At 44.8% G+C, this 23330-nt stretch overlaps 1 protein-coding gene and 1 pseudogene across 4 annotated transcripts in view; one reads left to right on the top strand and one right to left on the bottom strand.

Moving 5' to 3' along the window:
- Positions 1–23330, bottom strand: part of LOC141047417 (uncharacterized) — a 143343-nt gene that overhangs the window by 39985 nt on the left and 80028 nt on the right. For all 4 annotated transcript variants that reach the window (XM_073542498.1, XM_073542500.1, XM_073542499.1 and 1 more), the window contains 2 exons: positions 15221–15279; positions 14708–15054 (listed from right to left, as the gene is read on the bottom strand). In XM_073542498.1, coding sequence (XP_073398599.1) covers positions 14708–15054; positions 15221–15279 — 406 coding nt within the window. The remainder of the gene's footprint in view (positions 1–14707; positions 15055–15220; positions 15280–23330) is intronic.
- On the top strand, positions 18188–19917 carry LOC141047416 (ras-related protein Rab-5B pseudogene; annotated as a pseudogene).

Here is a 23330-nt window from a genome sequence, read left to right on the forward strand (position 1 = left end):
ACGGATTGCTCCCGGCACTTTAACCCCCGAAATTCTGCTATCGAACGCGATCGCTCATTCCAGAAGCTCTGCCTTTGGATCGGAGACCCAGCGGTGTGACGCGGGGTCCCGATCATTGCCATGTCATGACGAAATCCGGGTCACCAGACCTAGCAAACTTGCTGATCATGCACAGTGCATGATCAGAAAGTCTCTCTGTCAGTGCAGAGCTGACAGCTTCTATGGCATGCAGATGCTGCTTCATCGGCATGCTATAGAAGCGATCAGCCTGCAAAAAATGATTGTCCCATATTGGGACAAAGTAAAAAAGTTAGAAAAAAGTAAAAAAAAAAAAATTTCAAAAAAAAGGTAAAAATATTTTTAAAAAAATAATAAAAATCTACATATTCTATCACCAAATAAATATTTGAATGAAAAAAAATCTAAATAAAAGTACACATATTTGGTATTGCAGCGTCCGCAACGACCCGACCTCTAAAACTGTCTCACTAGTTAACCCCTTTTACAATGCTTTATCATACCGCCAAACAAGAAGTGGAATAACACGCAATCAAAAATACAGATATAAATTAACATGGTACTGCTGAAAACGTCCTCTTGTCCATGAAAAAAAAGCCGCCACACAGCTCCATCAGCAGAAAAATAAAGTTATAGCTCTCAGAATAAAGTGATGCAAAAATAATTATTTTTCTCTAAAATGGGTTTTATTGTATAAATGAGCCAAAACACAAAAAGAAAAGATATAAATGGAGGTATTGCTGTAATCGTACTGACCCAAAAAATAAAACTGCTTTAGCAATTTTACCACACACGGAACGGTATAAACGCCCCACAAAAGAAATTCAAGAATTGCTGGTTTTTGTTCATTCTGCCTCCCAAAAATCAGAATAGAAAGCAATCAATAAATGTCAAGTGCCCGAAAATGGTAACAATAAAAACGTCAACTCGTCCAGCAAAAAAAATGGATTACTTACTGGTAATGCTCTTTTATAGAGTCCACGACAGCACCCATTGACAAAGGGGATCCGCCCCTAGGAACAGGAAATCTACAGAGAGATAAAAGGGGCGGTCCCACTCGCTCCCGCAGTTGGATTACAGAGAATGAGAGGAACCGCCCACTACAGTCTTAGTAGGCTATCAAAATACTTCTATCTGTAGTTAGTTAAATCAATACAACCTAAGTATATGCACCATTCACCACTACAAGTGAACTATGTGTAACCACCATTAGGGAGGGAAGAGAGTGGGTGCTGTCGTGGACTCTATAAAAGAGAATTACCGGTAAGTAATCAGTTTTTTTTTCCCTTCGCCACGACAGCACCCACAGAGATTTCCAGAGACAATCACCGTGGGGGACCACAGTGTCAAGAATTGATCTTCCAAAAACTAACTCGGTAGAGGAAGATAAGTCTAGTCTGTAGAGACTGTAAAAAGTGGTAGGTGAAGACCAAGTTGCGGCCTTACATATGAGTTTGATGGAGACATCCGCTCTTTCAGCCCTTTCGTTGAGTACGCCAGATTAATTGAGTCTCTAATCCATTGGGATAGCGTACCTTTCTTGATTCCAGATCTCTTCTTGTAGCCCTGGAAGGAGATATAGAGAGCCCTGCTCTGCCTCCAGGGTCTAGTCCTATCTAAATATGTTAGGATGGCCCTTTTCACATCCAGTGTATGAAATCTTTCTTCTTCCTGATTAGTGGGGTTATTATAAAAGGAGGGAAGAAAAATCTCTTGAGATCTATGGAATCTAGTAGACATTTTAGGCAAGCAAGAAGGGTTTGTTTTCAGAACTATTCTATCTTAAAATATTGATAGAAAGGGGGGATCTATCGATTAGGCCTGAATGTCACTTACCCTTCTTGCCGACACAAGGGTCACTAATAAGGCCGTTTTAAAGGAAACATTTTATTGGGGCTGAGTGTAGTTTTCAAATGGGGCCCCTGTCAAAGCATCTAGTACCAAGTTGAGATCCCAAGGCGGTATTTGAGTATATGCACTAGGTCTGCTCTTTGACACGCTGAAACGAAGCGAGCTACCCATTTGTCCTTCGCAATATTGTAATTATATAAGGCTCCTAGAGCCGATATTTAAACTTTAAAGCTGTTGACCGAAAGACCTAACTCACGCCCCTTCTGTAGGAACTCTAAAATAGCAGGAAAGGGTACTTCTTTGGAAAGGGCCACTGAATGTAAACTAAGAAATTTTCACCATACTCTTACATAAATTTTGGTGGTGGCCTCTTTTCTAGTTTGTAAGAGGGTATCGATTTAGATTTTCCGAGAAACCTCTTAGTCTTAGTAATTGCCGCTCAAATTCCAGGCTGTCAGCCACAAGCCCATCACGTGAGGTGGCAGAAGGGCCCCTGAGACATCAGGTCTCGATCCCAAGGGAGAATCCACGGGTCTGAGATTGACATGGCTCTGAGCCAAGAGAACCATGGTCTCTTGGGCCAAAACGGGGCTATTAGAATTACATTCACCCCTTCCCCCCAATCTTCCTGATGACTAACTGGCAAGATTATCATTGGAGGAAATGCATACACCCGATGAAAGGTCTATGGAGATTGAAGGAAGTCGAGAATATCTGGGTTGTCCGTCGTCTATAACGAAGTGAACCCTTTGACTTGTCTGTTGTTTCTTGTCACAAAAAGGTCTATCTCTGGCATGCCCTCCATTTCTGTTATTCTGAAAATGCAATGGCTTAGTGCCCATTCTCCTTGGTGCAGGGTATGGCAGCTGAGGAAATCCGCTCTGGAGTGGTCTACTCCCCTGACGTGCAGAGCCGACAAGGACAGGAGATGTTTTTCGGCCATTGTTAGGATTCTGTCCGCAATAGATATGAGAACTCCCGGTCTTGTTCCTCCTTGATGATTTATATATGCCATGGATGTTATGTTGTCTGATAGCACCCTTGTATGGATCCCTCGCAAGGATCCCTCGCAACTGTGGAAGAAATTTATGTATGGCATGATAAATGGCTTTTAATTCCCTTACATTTGATGAGTCACCTGCTTCGCTGATAGACCACTGCCCCTGAACTACATGTTCTCCCAGGTGCGCTCCCCACCCCATAGGACTGGCATCTGTAAAAATTATTTTTGAGGGTTTTATTACCCATGGAACCCCTCCTGAGAGATGGTCCGGTTCTAGCCACCAAGCCAGAGATTCAATTACTTCTGCTGATAGGGTCATTAAATCCTCTAAACGACCCTTTAACCTTCCTTCTTCCTGCAGGATGGCCCTCTGTAGCTGTCTAGTATGGAACTGAGCGCTAGGGAGTGCCGGGATACATGATGTTAGAGAGCCAAGAAGAGACCTACCCTGTCTAAGGGATATTGTGGGGTTGTTGACTGCTGACCATACTTTATTAATTATTGCTAATTTCTTTGCTTCTAGGAGAAGGCACCTCTGACTTACGGAGCCCAGAAGGCGGCCCAGGAATGTTTTGCAGGTTATCGGGCACAGCCTAGATTTTTCGCAATTGATTAGCCATCCCAAATCCTGTAAGGAAGAGATTACATCAACTAGACATTGTTGGCACGGTAAAGCAGAATTTCCAACCACCAGTAGGTCATCCAAGTATGAGATTATAAGAGTGTCTTTTAATCTCAAATACGATATAACCTCTGATATTAATTTGGTGAAGACTCGGGGAGCCACGGACAGCCCGAAGGGCATTGCTGCGTACTGGAGATGACAGACTTGACCTTCCAACACGACTGCCACACGGAGGTATTATTGATGCCCAATATACATTGGTAGATGGTAATACGCATCTTTGAGATTCAGGACCGACAAAGCACCTGGGAAATAAAAGCTTCATGGTTGATCGGATGGACTCCATCTTGAAGGTTTGGTTTTCTAAAAGGGTATTTAGTTTTCTTAGATTTATTATGGTCCTATAAGAACCATCTGGCTTAGACACAAGAAATAGAGGGGAGTAGAACCCCTTTCCTCTTTGGTCTGCTGGAACCTCTACTAGAACTCGTTTGGATAACAGACTTTTTATTTCCAACTCCAAAGCCCCCTGTTGAGATTGGGAGTTTAGAGAAGTCAATAGGAAGGTGTCTGGAGGGACCCGGGCAAATCTTAACGTTAAGCCGGATGTCACAAAGCTAATGGCCCATGAGTTGGACGTTATCCCCCTCCATTGTTGGCAGAAAAAGGATAGTCCGCCACCCACCGGCAGGTCAGAATTAACATGGCTTATCTTCAGTTCTGAAGGGATGTCTGCTGAACAGGGCACCTTTTTGTTTGGTTTCTTTGTGGGGCCAGCGGTCCTGGTTTCTATAGTTCTTCCTCATGCTACATAAAGGTTTTGGGAAGGCTTTCCTATAGGATGGAATATAAGTATTAGGGATCCCCTTCTTCCTTTCACCCGCCTTGGTGAGAATCTCATCCAATTTTGTGCCAAACAGGTACTCAGACTGGCATGGTAGGCTGTAGAGTTTAGATTTGGTCTGCGCGTCACCCTTCCATCCTTTTAACCATAGGGCCCGACGAGCTGCATTGGTTAACCCCGCTGACTTGGCCGCTAGGCGTATAGAATCAGCAGCGGCGTCTGCCAAGAAGGCTGCCGCGCCTCTGATCAGAGGGATGGAGGATATTAATTTGACTCTGGATAGGCCGGCTTTTATGCTATCTTCCAGATCATTTAACCAAACTAACATGGATCTCGCCGTACATGTAGCTGACATGGCTGGCTTAAATGCCACTGTACATGATTCCCAAGATCTTTTTAGAAGTGAGTTTGCTTTACGGTTTAGAGGGTCCTGTAGGGTCCCTGAGTCTTCTACTGGTAACGAGGATCGCCTTAAGGTGGAGGCTACGGCTGCATCCACTTTGGGGGCTTTTATCCGCGTAGACAGATCTTCGTCATTAAAGGAATAACGTCTTTTAGATGTTGAGGGAAGGCCTTTTTGTCCTTGTCTCTCCCATTCCTTTTTAAACTAACTCTTTTACTGCGGGAATCACGGGAATGCTCGTCTCTTTCTCAGAGAGTCCTGCAAACATAATGTCCTGAGGGGTTTAGGGATCTTTAGTGTCCGTAAGTCCCATGGTTTTCCGAACCGACGTGACAAGATTGTTAATACTATCGGTTGGAAAACATGTATATTGCTCTCCCTCTGAAGAAAAAGATTCTCGGGAGGAATCTGAGTCTCTTTCGTCGATATTCGAGGAATGTTCTGATCCCGGGGAGTCATATTTCCAATTTGGCCTCAGTTCTCTAACACTACTCGAACCTCTTAGGGCCTGCAACTCTTCCCTGATCATCAGCCTATTATCCTCTGTTCTTACTGAGGAGTGAGGACTCTTCCTGCAGGGCATGTCCGATGCATATTTGACATATCCTTTTGGGATAGCTGTTCCGGATGGGGCTGGGAACACAGGTTGCATTCTTTATGTTTGGACTTTTCGGTTCTTCTTGCCTAGGGGTATACAGAAAGAAGGGGGGGCTATCAGCTTAATAGGTGGGATAAATAACACTCACCCAGGGAAGCTTTTGTCGACATGATACCGGCTGCGGAGGTGAAGGCACAGGCTGAGATGTGGAGTGACCAGATTTCTTGTCTTTTCCACCTTTGATCGAGGACCTGCTCTATTTAGAGCGTCCACTGCCCCTTCTGCGGCTGCTGTGTGCTGACACTGCTGCATCTTCCACAGCAGTATCTTTAGGGGATGCCATTGTTGCACATCAGTAGGGCTCTGGCCGGCGTTTTTATGCAGGATTTTCCCCTCTTAATGCCGGAAACTCATCCACCATTTTTTCCCCCCTTCACCTGGAAGTGTGCTCACCACCTCCGGGCCCGGCCACGCTGTGTGCGCCTACGCGGCCCTGCCGCTCTGTACAGGTGCAGCCTCTTGCCTCCTCGGTACCCCCGGAAGTTAACCTGAACACTTCCGGGGGAGAGCGTTTGCGCCTTTGGGGACCGCATTTTTTTACCTTCATCCAGCCAATTCTTGTGCAGATCCGGACAAGCGCCGGCCCATCCTGCAGCGCTCTCCCTTTGAGCCAGGGCGGCCAACCCGGATACTGGCCTCACGGCGTCCTGTCAGCTGAGGGGGGAGCTGGACAAAGGAGTCCCCTGACGCTGCTTCTGGTGCTGGAGCCCCTGCCGTTCTCTCAGCAACCGCACAGGCAGCATCACAGCCCAGGTATACTCTTGTGAGTTTCTCTCCACAGGTTCCCTTAGGAACAGGAAACCAACTGTGGGAGCGAGGGGGACCGCCCCTTTCATCTCTCCGTAGGTTTCCTGTTCCTAGGGGCGGACCCCCTCTCTCAGTGGGTGCAGTCGTGGCGAAGAGAAAAACAAGACCTCACATGATTCTGTGGGCCAAAATATAGAAAAACTATAGCTCTCAAAACGTGGTGATGCAAAAACTTTTTTTGCAATAAAAAGCATATTTTAGTGTGTGACAGCAGCATAACATAAAAGCCCGCTATAAGGCCTGTTTCACATGTCCTGATATTTCCGGTACCGGAGATGTCAGTGTCCGTGTGTGTAATACTTGCAAATTGTCTCTTCAGAGAGGAAGAGGACTAGAACTCTAGTGCCACCTATTGGAAGTAGCAATCCTAAAAGTCAATGTCGACTCTTTAACAAGCTTTGTTACATGACTTACGATAAAAGCCAAACCAGAATCTCAATTTGCAGACACTGTTTCGGGGTACTGCCCCTCGTCAGTGCAAAGTGCAAGATTTGGTTTGGCTATGTGAGAGGCGTCTTACTGATATCTAAAAGTATCATTTCTCCTTGCGGAGAATGACATGCTAAGCATGCCGAGATGAGGAGACTTAAAGCCGCAATGCTCCTCTGGGAAATATGCAAATTGTCTCTTCAGAGAGGAAGAGGACTAGAACTCTAGTGCCACCTATTGGAAGTAGCAATCCTAAAAGTCAATGACGACCCTTTAACGGGCCTAATACTTGCGGCACACGTGAAGAATTTGTGTGCCGCCTCAGTACCACACGGGACAGGCGCCAGGGATGAAACGTTACAGTAAGCGCTGCTCCCCGGCGCCGGGTGCTGAACATGGCTGGCACCATTCTTCTCTGCCGGCGATCGGTGCGAGCAGGGTAGAATGACAGGAGCGGCTGATGGGGGTATTCCACAGCTGTGTGGTTGCTCATGACATATTAAATAGGACAACCTAATGTTATCAAATTCTGTGTCGTACCTGTGGGTTCAAAATGCTTACTATACCCCTGAAGAAAACCCTTGGAGGGGTGTGGTTTCCAAAATGGGGTCCCTTGTGGGGGTTTCCACTGTTTAGGCACATTGGGGGCTCTCCAAACGCAACATGGCATCTACTAATTATTCCAGCAAATTTTACATTGAAAAAGTCAAATGGCGCTCCCCATCTTCTGAGCGCTGCCGCGCGCGTATTCAGGAGAAATTGCACAACAAATTTTGGGGTCCGTTTTCTCCTGCTACCCTTATGAAAATAAAGTTTGGGTCTAATTTTGCTAAAAAAATGAAGTGTTCATTTTTTTTCCTGCCACATTGCTTCAGCACCTGTGAAGTACCTGAAGGATTAAAAGGGAATTTGTCAACCTATTTTTCGCCTAGCAGCTGCCAGCACCGCCATCAGGGGCTTATTTACAGCATTCTGTAATGCTGTAGATAAGCCCCCCCCCCCCCCGAAGTAACCTGAAAGATATGAAAAAGGAGTTAGATTATACTCACCGGGGGGGGGGGTCCGATCTTAGTCCGATGGGTGTTGCGGTCCGACGCCTCCCTTCTTCTAAGGGTGACCTCTTCTTCTTCGCTGCCTGTCGTGGCTCCTGCGCAGGTGCACTGCTCTGCCCTGTTGAGGGCAGAGCAGAATACTGCAGTGCGCAGGCACTGGACCTCTCCCAGAGCAGTGCTCCTGTGCAGGAGCCACGACAGGCAGCAAAGAAGAGGACATCACCGTTAGAAGATGGGAGGCGCCGAACAGGAGATGACACCCATCGGACTGGACCGAACGCCAGGGTGAGTATAATCTCTTTTCTTATCTTTCAGGTTACATTGGGGCTTATCTACAGCATTACAGAATGCTGTAGTTAAGCCCCTGATGTCTGTGCCGGCAGCTGACAGGTGAAAAATAGGGTGACAGATTCCCTTTAATAAACTTCTTCAATGTGGTTTTGAGCACCTTGAGGGGAGCAGTTTTTAGAATGATGTCACTTATGGGTATTTTCTGTCATATAGACCCCTGAAAGCCACTTCAAATGTGATGCAGTCCCTAGAAAAGAAAAAAGGGTTTTGTAAATTTTGTTGAAAAAATGAGAAATCGCTGGTCAACTTTTAACCTTTATAAGTTCCTAACAAAAAAAAAAATTATGCTAATGTAAAGTAGACAGGTGGGAAATGGCTTTTTTTTTATTAACGATTTTGTGTGACATTGAACATTGTGAAATTTTTGCCAAATTCCCATTTTTTTTGACAAAAAAACGCAAGTCACATCGAATAAATTTCACCACTAATATGAAGTACAATATATCATCAAAAAACTGTCTCTGAATCAGTGGAATCTGTTGAAGCGTTCCAGAGTTATAACCTCATAAAATGACAGTGGTCAGAATTGTAAAATTTATCTTGGTCATTAAGGTCAAAATTGGCTTGGTCATTAAGGGGTTAAAGAAAGAGCATAGGTACGACAACAAAGGGAGGAAATATAATGGTGCAGTCATGGCAAACTTCTGAAAACTGAATCATTAGGTATAATTTTACCTTTGCACTATGGCGCCATGACAGCACCACCAGAGGAATGCCAATCAAATAGAAATATAAAAGCAACAATGGCATGTAAGGCCTCTTTCACACATCAGGTTTTCGCCGTCAGGCGCGATCCGGCTGCAATGCCGGATCCGGTTTCCCCCCCATTCACTTGCATTTGCGACGGATGGCCATGCGTTTCTTCCGGTTTTCGCCGGATCCGGCAATGTGTCGCAATCCGGCGTCTGGAAAAAACGGCTACTGTAACATTTTTTGCGTCCGGCTTTTGCACACAATGAAAGTCTATGAGCGCCGCAATGCGCCGGATCCGGTTTTTTGGGTCTGAGCATGCTCAGTAGCTCTGCCCACATCACACATATATAAAAGCATGACAGTGGGACCCTCAGCCACACCCAACATGCCACCAAAGACAGCAACCAGGCGCAGGAGAAGGCAGGAGGCCACTGCAGCACCATCAGCACCACCACCACCCCAAATGGAGCAGCAAAGCGACCATGCTGAACAACGGGAGGGGAGTCCAGCAGCAGATGAGAGACGGTAATTATCAAATCCCCCATTCCTCAAAACTAGGGCCATGGAATATCAAGATATTCATTGGCCCTTTGCTTCTCTTTATTCAACAGCCGCCCAAGAGATGCAGCAGCAGCACTGGCAGCAGCAACAGCAGCAGCACTACCCACAGCCATGGAGTCTGGCCAGCAACATGACAGCACATGTTCTGGGAGCCCTCCCTCGCATCGTCAGCGTTTGACGGTAAGTTTTTATTTCCAAAATTCATCATCTCTGTAATATATGTCTATTCATTGCCTTTTATTTCAAAACAGGAATCACAAGCTGAAGAGGAGCTCTCAGAAGAAGAAGGAAGGGGTGGACAGACACCTGGAGTGGGCTCACAATTGGTAAGTTTTTTGCATCAAACGCAGAAACACAACATCACACTACACACAACACATAGAAAACAATGTACCGCAGACCTCACACAGCAAACAAATGCCAACATCCAAACACAGAAATTTTTTTCTTTTCTTCTCTAGTCTTCCCAATCTGGTGCTCGGCCAAGAGGTCCTCGCAGTGCCTCCCAGAGTCGTCGGCGACAGCAACGCGGCGGTCACCAGCGTGTAAGTATAATATTTAAGTTTTAAATTTTGGTACACTTTTTATTTCATGTCTTAAAGTGTGGTGACTAATTTTGCAATTTTTCTCTTTTACTTTAACAGCCTTCACAGCGTGCTCCCGACTCAGACGGTGAGGATGGAGGAATTGATGTGGACCACCTCAATCGATCTCGTCAGAGAAAGGGAGCCGCTATGGAATATGGCTGACCGCCGCCATGCTGACCTGATTGTTACCAGACGACTCTGGGAGGAAATCTGTTCGCTCCTTGTGGGCCGCTGGGAGGACCTCGATGCTCTGGCCCAGATTAAAGAGCGTAAGTATATACATTACCGGTTGCTTGATGTAAACCAATGTTTCCCGAACTCCAGTCCTCGTGGTCCCCACGGATCATGTTTTCAGGATTTCTATTTATTATGGAAATCCTGAAAACATGACCCCTGGGGACCATGAGGACTGGAGTTTGGGAAACACTGATGTTGTATACTAACTACTTTGTCCTTTCTCGTTTCAGGGGACAGAATTGTGAAGCGGTGGCGGTCTGTGAGGGATCGTTTCAAGAAGGAGTTCAATAAAGAGATGCGGGCCCCGAGTGGATCTGGAGGACGCAGGAGCAAGTACAAGTACGCACGAGCCCTGTCATTCCTCCGGGATACAATGGTCACCAGAAGGTAAATATTACACACCACATGCGGAAAAAAAAAATGTTTCGATGTAACAATTTTTTTTCAGCCAGGGCCATGCCATGTCACTATTTTAATTGTTTTTTTTTCTCTTTATTCCACAGCACGGTGAGCAGCACTCGGGAGCCTGCACGATTGGACCCTTCTGAGGCGATCCCTGAGGAGACCGGCACCGAGGGACACTTCGACCGCCCCGGTAAATCTGCACCTTCCCAGCCTTCCCACACATTCGACCCATCTGTCCCATCCACCAGCACAGGAGCATCGTGGCCGCCTACATTACATGAAGCTGCTGGTGAGGAGATCGCTTTCCCTTTACCCCACCCTTCTGCCCCTGCCACCTCTAGTACACCTGCGGGTACTGGGCGGCAGCGGTAGAGGGGTCAGGAAAAGACTTATGCGCCAAAGTTCTTGCATCTGAATGCATCTTTCCAGAACTGTCTAAAAGTCTTGTCAGCGCAAATCTCCGCAGGCTTTCAGCAGATCAACTCCAGCATTCTGGAGGTGAAGACACTTCTGCAAACCATGATTTCAGAAGCAAGATCTTCGCCAAACCACACCTTTTTCAGGTCTGTTGTGGAGCGCATGGAAACGCTCTCTCCTACCCAGCAGATGCATGTAATGCATTCATGCCACGGTGCTCTCCAGCACGTTACCTCCCAACCTCCTCCTCCCACCCCAGTAGTTCCTCCACCTGCACCCCCTCCAGCCACTTTCCATCCTCCCCCTCCTATTACATACCAGCAACCTCCCCAGTACCAGCAACCTCCCCACTTCCAGCAACCTTCCCCGTACCAAACTCCTTCCCCGTACCACTTCTCAACCACATCATCTGCTCCTACAGTCCCTGCCCAACCCTCCACTCCACCGCCCACCACCTCTTCTGCCTCCCACATGTCCACCCATTCTGTAGCTTTTTCCACACCTTCATCTCTAACTGTTCCTTCCCCACCACGATCCCAGTCCTCTCTCCACACTCCCAGCGTCGAAGTGTCCCGCAGCCCCTCCAGCAGTATTTCCACCCCACACTACACCGAGTTATAGTGTTTTTTGTTGTAATAAAAATGCCCATTTGGTTGGTTTCAAACATTTATTAAAAAAGTTTTTTAAACTTTAAAAACATTTTACAAAAAAAAAATATTTTAAATAAAAGTTAAATTATCGTTTTACAATGGTTGTCTGTCATTTCTTTCTGCGGCGAAATATGTTTAATAAAAAGGTTAAATACAGGGTATTTCAAAGGTCAAAAGGTATTCAAAACCTGGTATATAACTGTGGGTAAATTTTAGCTTTTTGCCACAGTTGTGTTCCTGGTTGTGTTTGAAGCAAAGTATTTCACCTAAAAAGTTGTGTTTATTGTTGGTGATTTCCTAACAAAGTACACAACTTTTGTTAAAAGGTGAAATACTTTGCATAAAACACAACCAGGTACACACCTGTGGCCTAAAGGTAAAAATATTAAAACCATGACAAGGTAGCCAACTTTGGTTGGTAAAGGTATATAGTGTTGGTACAGAAGGTACGTACACAAGTAGGGCACAAATCTTTCACACTCTGTCATCCTGCCAGTGTACTCTGCCTTGAGGTGACAAAGTATAGTGCAAAATTGTCCCTCATTACTGAAACCGTCACAGAACTTCTAGTGGTAATGTCCTGGTAATCTTGCAAGGTGGTTTCTTCAGAGGTGTCCTCAATGGAAATGGGTTCCTTGCAGATAACAAAATTGTGGAGTACCACGCAAGCTTTGATCACTTCGTCCACAGTTTCTGTCTTGAGGTTGATCGCAGTCAATAGGACCCGCCATTTGGCTGTCAGAATACCAAAGGCACATTCAACCATTCTTCTTGCTCTTGTGAGGCGGTAATTAAAAATGCGTTTTGTTCTTGACAATCCTCTGCTACCGTACGGTTTCAAAAGGTGTTCTGACAGCTGGAAGGCTTCATCCCCTACACAGACAAATGGCATAGGTGGACCAGATGTTTGCGGCAGCGGTCTAGGGGATGGGAACTGGAAGGTGTTTCCATACAGTTTACGCCCCATGGCAGACAGTTTGAAAACTTGAGAGTCATTGAAGCGGCCATAGGCCCCAATATCAACAGCAATAAATTTGTATTCCGCGTCAGCGATGGCCATGAGGACAATTGAAAAATATTCCTTGTAATTGAAATATTCCGATCCCGATCCGGCTGGCTTTACAATGCGGATATGTTTCCCGTCCACAGCGCCCAAGCAGTTCGGAAACTGACATATCTGTTGAAACTTTTCTGAAATTTCAAGCCACCTCTCTGTTGTGGGCTCTGGTAAAAACTCTTCAGCTAAGGAGTCCCACAGTGCACGGCATGTGTACTTCACTATTCCAGATATGGTGGAAATCCCGAGTCTGTACTGGAAATGCAGTGACGAAAGGGATTCTCCAGTTGCAAGAAATCTGTGGGGAATTAAAAAACAATCAATTAGTTTAAAATCACAGAATTACATACCAAAACTCAGCTATAACACTTGGAGATACAAACTACCACCAACAAGATTGCAGTGAAAGTGTGCTCTGATGCGAGGCATATCCAATAAATGTGGCTTACCTTAAAGTCACCATCAGACGCTCTGCGGGTGAAACAGAGAAGCGAGCGGCAATAGGTGTCCGATTTTCTTATGAGGTGTGCAATGCGCTCCACCAAGTAATCAAAATTCTCCATTTTCATCCGAACATATCCAAAAAATTTATCCGGGTTTCGTCTGAGGTCCATGCAGAGTGTAGAATAGACCCCACGCGTCATTCTCTTGGCTGTGATGGGGTGGATCCACAAACGTCGTCTACGATGCCTGATGCGCTGCTGTCTCGTTCTCTCCTTCTCCAGAACAATCACCCTCAAACGATTCGCCTCCGCTGTAAAATCCGCCAAATTCTTCAAAATATTTCCAATCACAACATCCATCTTCGCCAGTAACTTGCTCTTCTCTCCAACCTGCACTTTCTCCTCTACAACCTGTCAAAGGAGGGCTGTAGGAACACGCTATATATAGTTTTTCAGTAGCCAATCCCGTTCGGAAGGCCACAAGGGGCGATTTTAAAAACCTGATCCGGCATAATCCGTCGAAAAACGGATCGAAAACCGGATGAACCGGATGAGACGGATCCGGTTTTGGCTGTCAAACGCAAGACGGATCTGGCAGAAAAACGGATCCATCACATCCGGTTTTACAAAACATTTGCCGGATCCGGCGCTCCGGCACGACGCCGGAACGCGCCTGACGCCGAAAACCTGATGTGTGAAAGTAGCCTAACACGTTTCTGACAAAAGCTAGATCTTAACCAGCAGACATGTAACTTATAGGTTGCAATTCATAAAAGCTTTTATGCCAGAATTTTGGCATAAAAAGCTTTGAAAAGTCACAAAACCTTATCACTAAAATCTTGTGACTTTTGGCATTCTCATGCCATTTTCACCTAGAAGCGACAAAGTGGGTGAAGCTGGGGGCAGGACGGGGTTGTGGCAACCTTCTCTCGTCAAATTCATGGCAGTGATTATTATGCCACAAATCTTAGTCAAATTCTCAACTAAAGTAAGATTTGTGGTCACACACACTCCACTTTTCAAACATGCCAGATTCATTAAAAGGGGTACTCTACTTATTGAATCAGGATCGTCTGATTCCAGTACACCTCCTCATCAAGACCAGCATGAAAAATGCTGGTCATAATTAAATTGGGCCGGAAAGTTTATGAAATGTGATGACAAAGTTGCTGCTCTGCAAATTTGTTCGAACGATGCTCATGAGACAGCCACTGCTCTCAAAGTTCACATTGATCCACTCAGGAGGAGGTTCTCCAAAAACTGTACTATTCACAAATGGCATACTTTAACCATCCAGCAATTTGAAACTTTACAACCCTTATTGGCCATCTGAATTCAAAGAGATATTTTTTTCTCCTTGCTTCTGTAGCCAATAAAATATTCCAGAAACGTTCCAAGGTGGAGTAATAATATGAATTATTGGGCTTAACCTTGATGGAGATGTACAAACTGTAATTGAGTACTGCAAGATGTGAAACAAGGATGGAACTCAGTGCTACAGTACTTCCAATAAAAATCTAACGTTTAGACCCAAAGACCCTCTAAACTGAATTTACATGACTGCGGGAAAACAACCATGGAAAATTTAGTTTTTACAGCTTGTTCTTTTCATTCACCTTTTTCTATAGGTTGTGATGGACTTTTCTTCACTCGAAAATCATTTTCTTTCTTATAAAGTTTAACAGACTTATGGGGATATTTCTTATTTGGTGCCTCTGGGACATTGCCCCGATACCGTACATGTTCTCCACGTCCACGTTGGTAGCTACCACGGTAATACGTTTCTTTATGATAGCCATCATCATGACGAACCCCTCTGTTGTATACAGGCTCTCTATGCTCTCTATATTCAGTGTATGAATGGTTTCCTTCATGGTACTCTGAGTATGAGCGTTCTTCATATTCCACATATTGACTGTCATTGTAGTTTCTATCATGGTTGTTGTGGTATGACCCATGCTCTCTAAAAAAAAAAAAAAAGAAAAAAAAAAAAAAAATTAATAATAGTAAGGTTTTACAAAATTTGTATTATGACAATATGCATTTGGAGAATAACTGCCATAAATTATATTCCGCATACAATTTTTTTTCCTTGTATAAATATTAGTCAATGAATCCCCATCCCTTACCTGTGATCATGGTAGCCTCCCCTGTATGGCCTGGAGCGGTGACCTCTAGATGGAGGAACCTTTACAGAAAAAAAAAAAAAAATTAAGTTACAACTACTAAAACCACTATACATTAATAAACTCATGAAAGTAGGCACTTTAGTTGGAAAAGTGATAAAATATTCTATTTTGCTTTTGTATATTTTTGCAAGTTACGTATTAGCAACTTAGGCGAGGTTCACATGGCGTTTGCATAGTCTGGGACCCCATATAGCCTATTATAGGGTCAGCCTGATGCTTGTTTGGTGGCAGTTTATTAGAACGAAAGAAAAATCTGCACACGGGACTTTTTCCCCTGTTCTTAAAAAAAAAAAAAGCGGACAACACACGGAAGTCAGATGCAAGCTATAACCTATTGAGTCCCTCTGCTTATGTTTTCATAACTAATGTTTACAAACAAACAAGGTGCAAATAGCATGTAAATAAAGAAAAAAAAATATTGGTATAACATTTTTAATATGACACTAATGTGTCACACCATATTTACTATTGCCTACACTACATGTTTGGGGCAATTTATTCTAACACAAATGCCCTGATTCATCAAGCTCATTTTGCCATTTTTCTGACGTAAATACTGCTTGAAATACCACAACGCAAAGTTGTGAAAATGTTTTGCGATTTTTGGCATTTTAGAATCATAGAATCGTAGAGTTGGAAGGGACCTCCTGGGCCATCTGGTCCAACCCCCTGCTCAAAGCAGGATTCGCTAAATCATCCCAGTCAGATGTCTGTCCAGCCTCTGTTTGAAGACTTCCATTGAAGGAGAACTCACCACTTCTCGTGGCAGCCTGTTCCACTCATTGATCACTCTAACTGTCAAAAAGTTTTTTCTAATATCTAATCTGTGTCTCCTCCCATTCAGTTTCATCCCATTGCTTCTAGTCTTTCCTTGTGCAAATGAGAATAAAGTTGATCCTTCTACAATGTGACAGCCCTTTAGATATTTGTAGACAGCTATTAAGTCTCCTCTCAGTCTTCTCTTTTGCAAACTAAACATTCCCAAATCCTGCAACCTTTCCTCATAAGACAGGGTTTGCAGACCGGTCACCATTCTGGTCGCTCTTTTCTGAACTTGCTCCAGTTTGTTGATGTCTTTTTTAAAATGTGGTGCCCAAAACTGGACACAATATTCCAGATGAGGTCTGACCAAAGAGGAGTAGAGGGAAATAATGACTTCACGTGATCTAGACTGTATGCTTCTGTTAATACATCCTAGAATTGCATTTGCCTTTTTTGCTGCTGCATCACACTGTTGACTCATATTCAGTCTGTGATCTATTAGTATACCCAAGTCTTTTTCACATGTGCTGTCACTTAGCCCTATTCCTCCCATTCTATATATGCTTTTTCCATTTTTATTGCCCAGATGTAGTACTTTGCATTTCTCCCTGTTAAAAACCATTCTGTTAGTTGCTGCCCACTTCTCCAGTTTATTTAAATCTTTTTGAATCCTCTCTCTCTCTTCTCTAGTATTAGCTATCCCTCCTAGCTTTGTGTCATCAGCAAATTTAATCAGTTTACCCTCAATTCCTTCATCTAAATCGTTGATAAAGATGTTGAACAATACAGGGCCCAGGACAGAGCCCTGTGGTACCCCACTTGAGACATTCTTCCAACTGGATGTGCAGCCATTTACGACCACTCTTTTATACCAGTCAACTCCACTCATTTTTGGAAAAAGAGCAAGAAGCTCAAGTGGGGCACTGCATGGCCAAGGGCACCCGACTATTTCATCAAAATGGACGCAAGTTACAACCGAAATGTAATACAGTCAGTGGTGGCGACACACGACTGTTAGGAGCCCCAATTAAGAGGAGCTCACCTTAATGAATTTGGGTAGAAACAGAAATCAGGTTGACTTGGACCAGAATTAGCGCTGCTCAGTGGATGCAATCACGGTAGGCATGCTAGTCTTTATTTTATGTACAATACGTTTCAGCTGTGATCTTCAGCCTTCGTCAGGCAGAGGAGGAGGGATTGAGATTGGAGCCCAAACATACTGTAAGGTAATATACTCCACTAATAAACACTAACTGAAGCAATTAAAAGAATTAATAAGCACCACAACTCTCAGTCAGAAATAAAATATAAAAACACTCAAATATTTAATGCAAAATAGGAAATTGAAAATTTCTCTTAAAATTATGATACAATCCGAGACATATGGAATTCTACCGACAATGTTCATCAGAGAATGAACAAGAAATGTACGCTGTCCATAAACAGCTGTAATACATGACCAAAATATACCTAAATATTAAAATACTGGCTGGTAACTATGTAACAAACTGCTTAGCTAAACCTGGAGACATTAAGATAAAAAACAAGAGCAGCAGAGACGAGTCAACAAGAGTTAGAAGTGGGAAACAGATTTACAAATATATGCCCCACAACAAGAACAATACAAGCACACATACCACACATGGAGTCAAGTGTGGGAGCATTCCATTATTTATGACCATGAACTGTATAGAAAGAGGAGATACTGATAGACAGATAGTAACAGAACTGGGGGAAAGTTGGGTAGTACTGATGGGAAGGAAAAGAAAGTGTGTACCAACAAGTATGCCGCTCAAATGTGGAAGACATAAGATATTGCAAAGAAATTTGTACGATGCATATCAAGTCCATATACAGCTTGATTATACAATATCATTTCTATCAACTGGAGATAATGTCTAATCTATACATCCAAAAGGATTCTCTTTTATTTAAAGTCTGATATATATTAGGAATATTAGGTTTCCAGGATTTCTGGTGTGCGTATGTTCTCCCCCTCCGGAGAGTCAGAGGCCACAGCAGGCAGAGAGCAGAGGTTTCAGTGAGCCCCAGTGTTTTCTTAAGGTTGCTTTGGATTCCACGTAATTGAACAGCCAATATTATCCTTCAGAGGACTGGAAACGACTACTGGAGACAGACGACACCATGGCCAACCGGGTAGGTACAAGGGCTAATGGAGTGGGCCAGGCTAAAATCGGCCAGTTCAAACTGACGCTGCTTGGAGATATGGCTGTAGGAAAATCTAGTCTTGTGATGAGGTTTGTCAAGGGTCAGTTTGACAAGTTTCAAGAGACCACCATTGGAACTGCCTTCTTGGCTCAATCTGTATGTCTGGACGATACACTAGTGAAGTTTTAAATCTGGGACACTGCTGGACAGGAGCAGTATCACAGTCTTGCACCCATGTATTATAGAGGAGCACAGGAAGCTATCGTGGTGTTTGACATCACTAAACAGGAAACATTTGACTGGGCAAAAGCATGGTTTAAAGAACTACAATGACAAGCCAGTCCTAAAATTGGGATTGCATTGGCTGGTAATAAGTCACACTTATCCGAGAAGCGGATGGTGGAATTTGAAGCGTAGACATCTGCAAAAGACACCAGATTATTCATGGAAACGTCAGCATAAACTAACTGTTTCTAGCAATTGCAAAGAAAATGCCCAAATCGGATGCCCAAAACCCAACTCATGCTGCCCGTAAAAGAGGTGTAAGAGGCTAGGTATACCTCTGCTCTGCAGTAGGCATTTTCTACGCAAATTCTTGTGAACATAGTACAGGACGCTGCCTCTGTATCTTTACAGCTGGCGGGAATTTGGCTTTTTTTTCTCTTCCTTTTTCTCATAGGGTTAAAAGTTTAAAAAAAAAAAAAGGCTCAATTTCCAAAATGCAAAATTCTACAGGAGTCCACTGCTAGTTTTCCGCTCTAGTCGCTATATATTGGGAAAGTATTGCTCAATATTAGTAATTTGATATTGAAATATCTGGAACTTTGTTTTTGGAAGCCACTCTTCATTTTAGGTCTATGGCATTTAACCTGGCTCATAATATTTGACTGGTCTTGCCCACACATTAGTGTCCGTACATCAAATCGACAACATAAATGACACGAAAAACTCAAAAGAAAGGTTTAATACACTTGCAGGTAGTATATATACACTGACTATTGCGAATTAGTGTCGGTGAAAGTTCCCCACAACCACCGCATGTGTGCTCCCGAACTAGTTAAAGACTCTTCGGAAAGAGTACAGAAGTTCAAAGAAGAAGAGAAAAAAAAATAAGAGCCCAAGGTAAGTGTAAATACTAAAATAAAACTTTACTGATCAAGAATAATACATATAAAAGATGTGAAAAACAACCAGATAGAAAAGCAGGCACAATTCCAAGAGAATCACAGAAATCAATATTTATCCATACGGGTATCTGGAAAAATTGGACACAATTCTGATAAAAAATTATGAAGAGAAGTATGTGTCAATCCAGGATGAAACATTAGATAAATTGTCTCACAAACAGATTATTTTAATTTGTTTCTGGATCTGAATGCTTTTGAGAAAAATTGAAATCAGAGACATTTTTCACCATTAGAAACTAGAGGAGAATTAAAATGTCCCAATTCTTCAATGATCCCACATCATTCCGTCAGCCAGAGCCACCGGACTACTGCCCCTAATATCCCGCATCATCTAGAGCAGTGGTCCCCAACCTTTTTTGCACCAGGGACCGGTTTCAAGCAAGACCATTCTTCCATGGCCCGGCAGGGCGGGGATGGAGGTGTGGCAGGGGCGGGGCTTTGGTCATAAGGGGGCGGGGCTATGGACACGGTTGTAGTGTAGCAGTGCATACTTATAATTAAATAACATTTATAATGTGACTCAACTCACCATAGGTTTTGAATAAGTGTTCCATCACCCCCTTCTCCCCATCATTGCCTTCACCCCATCACTCCCTTCTCCCCATCATTGCCTTCACCCCATCACTCCCTTCTCCCCATCATTGCCTTCACCCCATCACTCCCTTCTCCCCATCATTGCCTTCACCCCATCACTGCCGTCTCTCCATCATTGCCTTCACCCCATCACTCCCCTCTCCCCATCATTGCCTTCACCCCATCACTGCCGTCTCTCCATCATTGCCTTCACCCCATCACTCCCCTCTCCCCATCATTGCCTTCACCCCATCACTCCCCTCTCCCCATCATTGCCTTCACCCCATCACTCCCTTCTCCCCATCATTGCCTTCACCCCATCACTCCCTTCTCCCCATCATTGCCTTCACCCCATCACTCCCCTCTCCCCATCACTGCTGTCTCCCCATCATTGCCTTCACCCCATCACTCCCTTCTCCCCATCATTGCCTTCACCCCATCACTCCCCTCTCCCCATCACTGCCGTCTCTCCATCATTGCCTTCACCCCATCACTGCCGTCTCTCCATCACTGCTGTCTCCCCATCATTGCCTTCACCCCATCACTCCCTTCTCCCATCACTCCCCTCTCCCCATCACTGCCGTCTCCCCATCACTGCCGTCTCCCCATCACTGCCGTCTCTCCATCACTGCCGTCTCTCCATCACTGCCGTCTCTCCATCACTGCCGTCTCTCCATCACTGCCGTCTCTCCATCACTGCCGTCTCTCCATCACTGCCGTCTCTCCATCACTGCCGTCTCTCCATCATTGCCTTCACCCCATCACTGCCATCTCTCCATCATTGCCTTCACCCCATCACTGCCGTCTCTCCATCACTCCCCTCATGGCCTTCTCCTCATGTCCCCATCTCCTCCAGGGCCAGGCTACACACACACACACACACTATATATACACACACACACACTATACATACACACACACACACACACACCCACACTATACATACACACACACACACACACCACCTCTCTCCTCTCACCTGCCCGCCGCCCGCGCTTCCTCGCACTGACACAGCAGCGGCCGCGCTCTCCTCTCTGTGTCAGTCAGACAGGAAGCGCGGGCGGCGGGCAGGAAGCTGGACGGGTCCTTGCAGCTCCGCTCCTGCTATTCCCTCTTGCAGGCAGCGGAGCTGCTTGGATCGCTCCCTGGCCGCCGCTAAGAACTGCTGCGCGCCGCCCCAGCCCCCGCTACGCCACTGACCGCCCCTGGCTCCCCTTGTGTCCGCGGACCGGCAAGGGCACTGCAGCGGCCCGGTGCTGGGCCGCGGACCGGCGGTTGGGGACCCCTGATCTAGAGCCACTAGGCTACTATCTCACATCATCCCGTCAGCCTGCGGTCTGAACCAGAGCGCTGAGTGGAACGGTCCTAACTTCCATACCAGGGATCCCTTTAAGAGAGGCCTGTCGTCAGAACCAGAGCACTGAGTGGATTTGCCCTGACTTCCATACCAATGATCCCTTTAATAGAAGCCTGGGATGAGAATCAGAGCCCTGAGGGATTTACCCTAACTTCCTTACCGGGGATCCCTTTAAGAAAGCCTGGGATCAGAACTAGAGTGCTGAGTGGATTTGCCCTGACTTGCATACCAATGATCCCTTTAATAGAAGCCTGGGGTCAGAATAAGACCGCTGTGGGATTTGCCCTAACTTCCTACAGGAGATCCCTTTAAGAGAGCCTGGGGTCAGTACCAGAGCATTTCAAGGCAATTGCCCTGATTTCAATACCAGGGATCCCTTTAAGAGAGGCATGGGGTCAGAACCAACGCACTGGATGGTTTTGCCCTGACTTCAATAATGGAGTTCCCTTTAAAAAAAAGGCCTGGGGTCAGTACCAAAACGCATAATGGATTTGCCCTAACTTCCATACCAATAATCCCTTTAAGAGAGGCCTGGGGTCAAAACCAAAGCGCTGGATGGATTTGCTCTAACTTCCATACCAATGATCCCTTTAAGAAGGAAGATGTGCCTATGGGATGGAGGATGTGTATATGGTATATGGGCATGGGAGGGGGTGATTCATTTCTGTCATGTGCTCTCTTCTCCTTTCTGGGGGCAGACAATGGCTGGGAGCTTATGTTCCGGGAGATGCTAGATTTCTCCCACCATGTCAGTGTCTGCTGAGGTGTTGTCAAGTGGGAAAACTTGCTCATAGCAACCAATCATAGCTCAGCTTCTTTTAACCAGCTCTGGTGAAATGAGAGATGCTTAGTGATTGGTTGCAAGGAAAACTGTTGCTCATAGCAACCAATCACAGCTCAGCTTCTTTTGAACAGCTCTGGTAATGAAAGATGCTTTGTTATTGGTTGGTGATACACACATACATTCAGTTTTATATATAGAGCTGTGACTAATGGTCGATTATCTTGTAATAAAAATTAACTTTGTGAATTGGGAAAATATGGATTACCCTTGTATTTTCATACTGTTGGTCCTTTCTAAACAGACAGTACTTGATGATTCGCCAGTCAGGGCCCAAGAGTATGTGCAAATTTTTGATGCAGCAAAGAACAAGAGTGAAATTTTTTATTTTAAACAGGTGTCTTCTGTTACGGTCTCCATCAGGGATATGGTTTTAAAAAATGGTATGTGCTGGAAACATCTGAAATACCAGTATAAAGAGTGACATCACCAGGGCAGTTCTGAGCTGATGGTATTGCTAGACATCCTCCAATTTAGAAGGGGAAATCATCTGCTCACCTTAGTTAGCAGAGTTTGGCAGTTACTCATTCAGTTTTTAGTCTTTTACAGAGCCAGTACTGTTTAAAGGGGTTGTCCGGTCCAAATCGATAAGTCTGCAGAACGTGGTAACATGGACCAGTAAAGCGCAAGTTAAGCGTGAAATGTTCGCTGTCCAATATGTCTCTCCTTTGAAATCCCTACAACTGCAATCACGCAATCAGCACTATTGCACTTTATGCCACTGTCTTAAATGTAATGAAAATAAAAATGGACTGATGTACCTTCAGGTGGGGCAATTGCTGATTTTCTTATACTTTTTTGAAGGTTTACAATGTATGTCTGTTCGTGCACCACCCTGAAGCAATCTGGCGAAGAGGTTGCATACTTGCAATAAAAGACACTATACAGTACGTTTGGTGTAAAGCTTTATGATTGGTGCCCCAACACTTCTCCATTTAAATTATATATATATATATATACACACGCACACACACACATACACACACACACACACTGTATATGATGCCGTGAGCCCTGTGACAGCTAGGGGCCGCTGTATGGGCTTCCCTGGACATGCATGCAGGCGTTTCCTTTATTGTGATGGGGAAATGGTGAGCGGCAGGATTGTAAATGGCCGATATGTATCACAAGGGTGGGTGCCTTGTGATTGAAGCTGGAACG

This window comes from Dendrobates tinctorius, unplaced genomic scaffold (genome assembly GCF_039654945.1).
Source record: "Dendrobates tinctorius isolate UK_male_01 unplaced genomic scaffold, ASM3965494v1 ptg000127l, whole genome shotgun sequence".
NCBI classification, from domain to species: domain Eukaryota; kingdom Metazoa; phylum Chordata; class Amphibia; order Anura; family Dendrobatidae; genus Dendrobates; species Dendrobates tinctorius.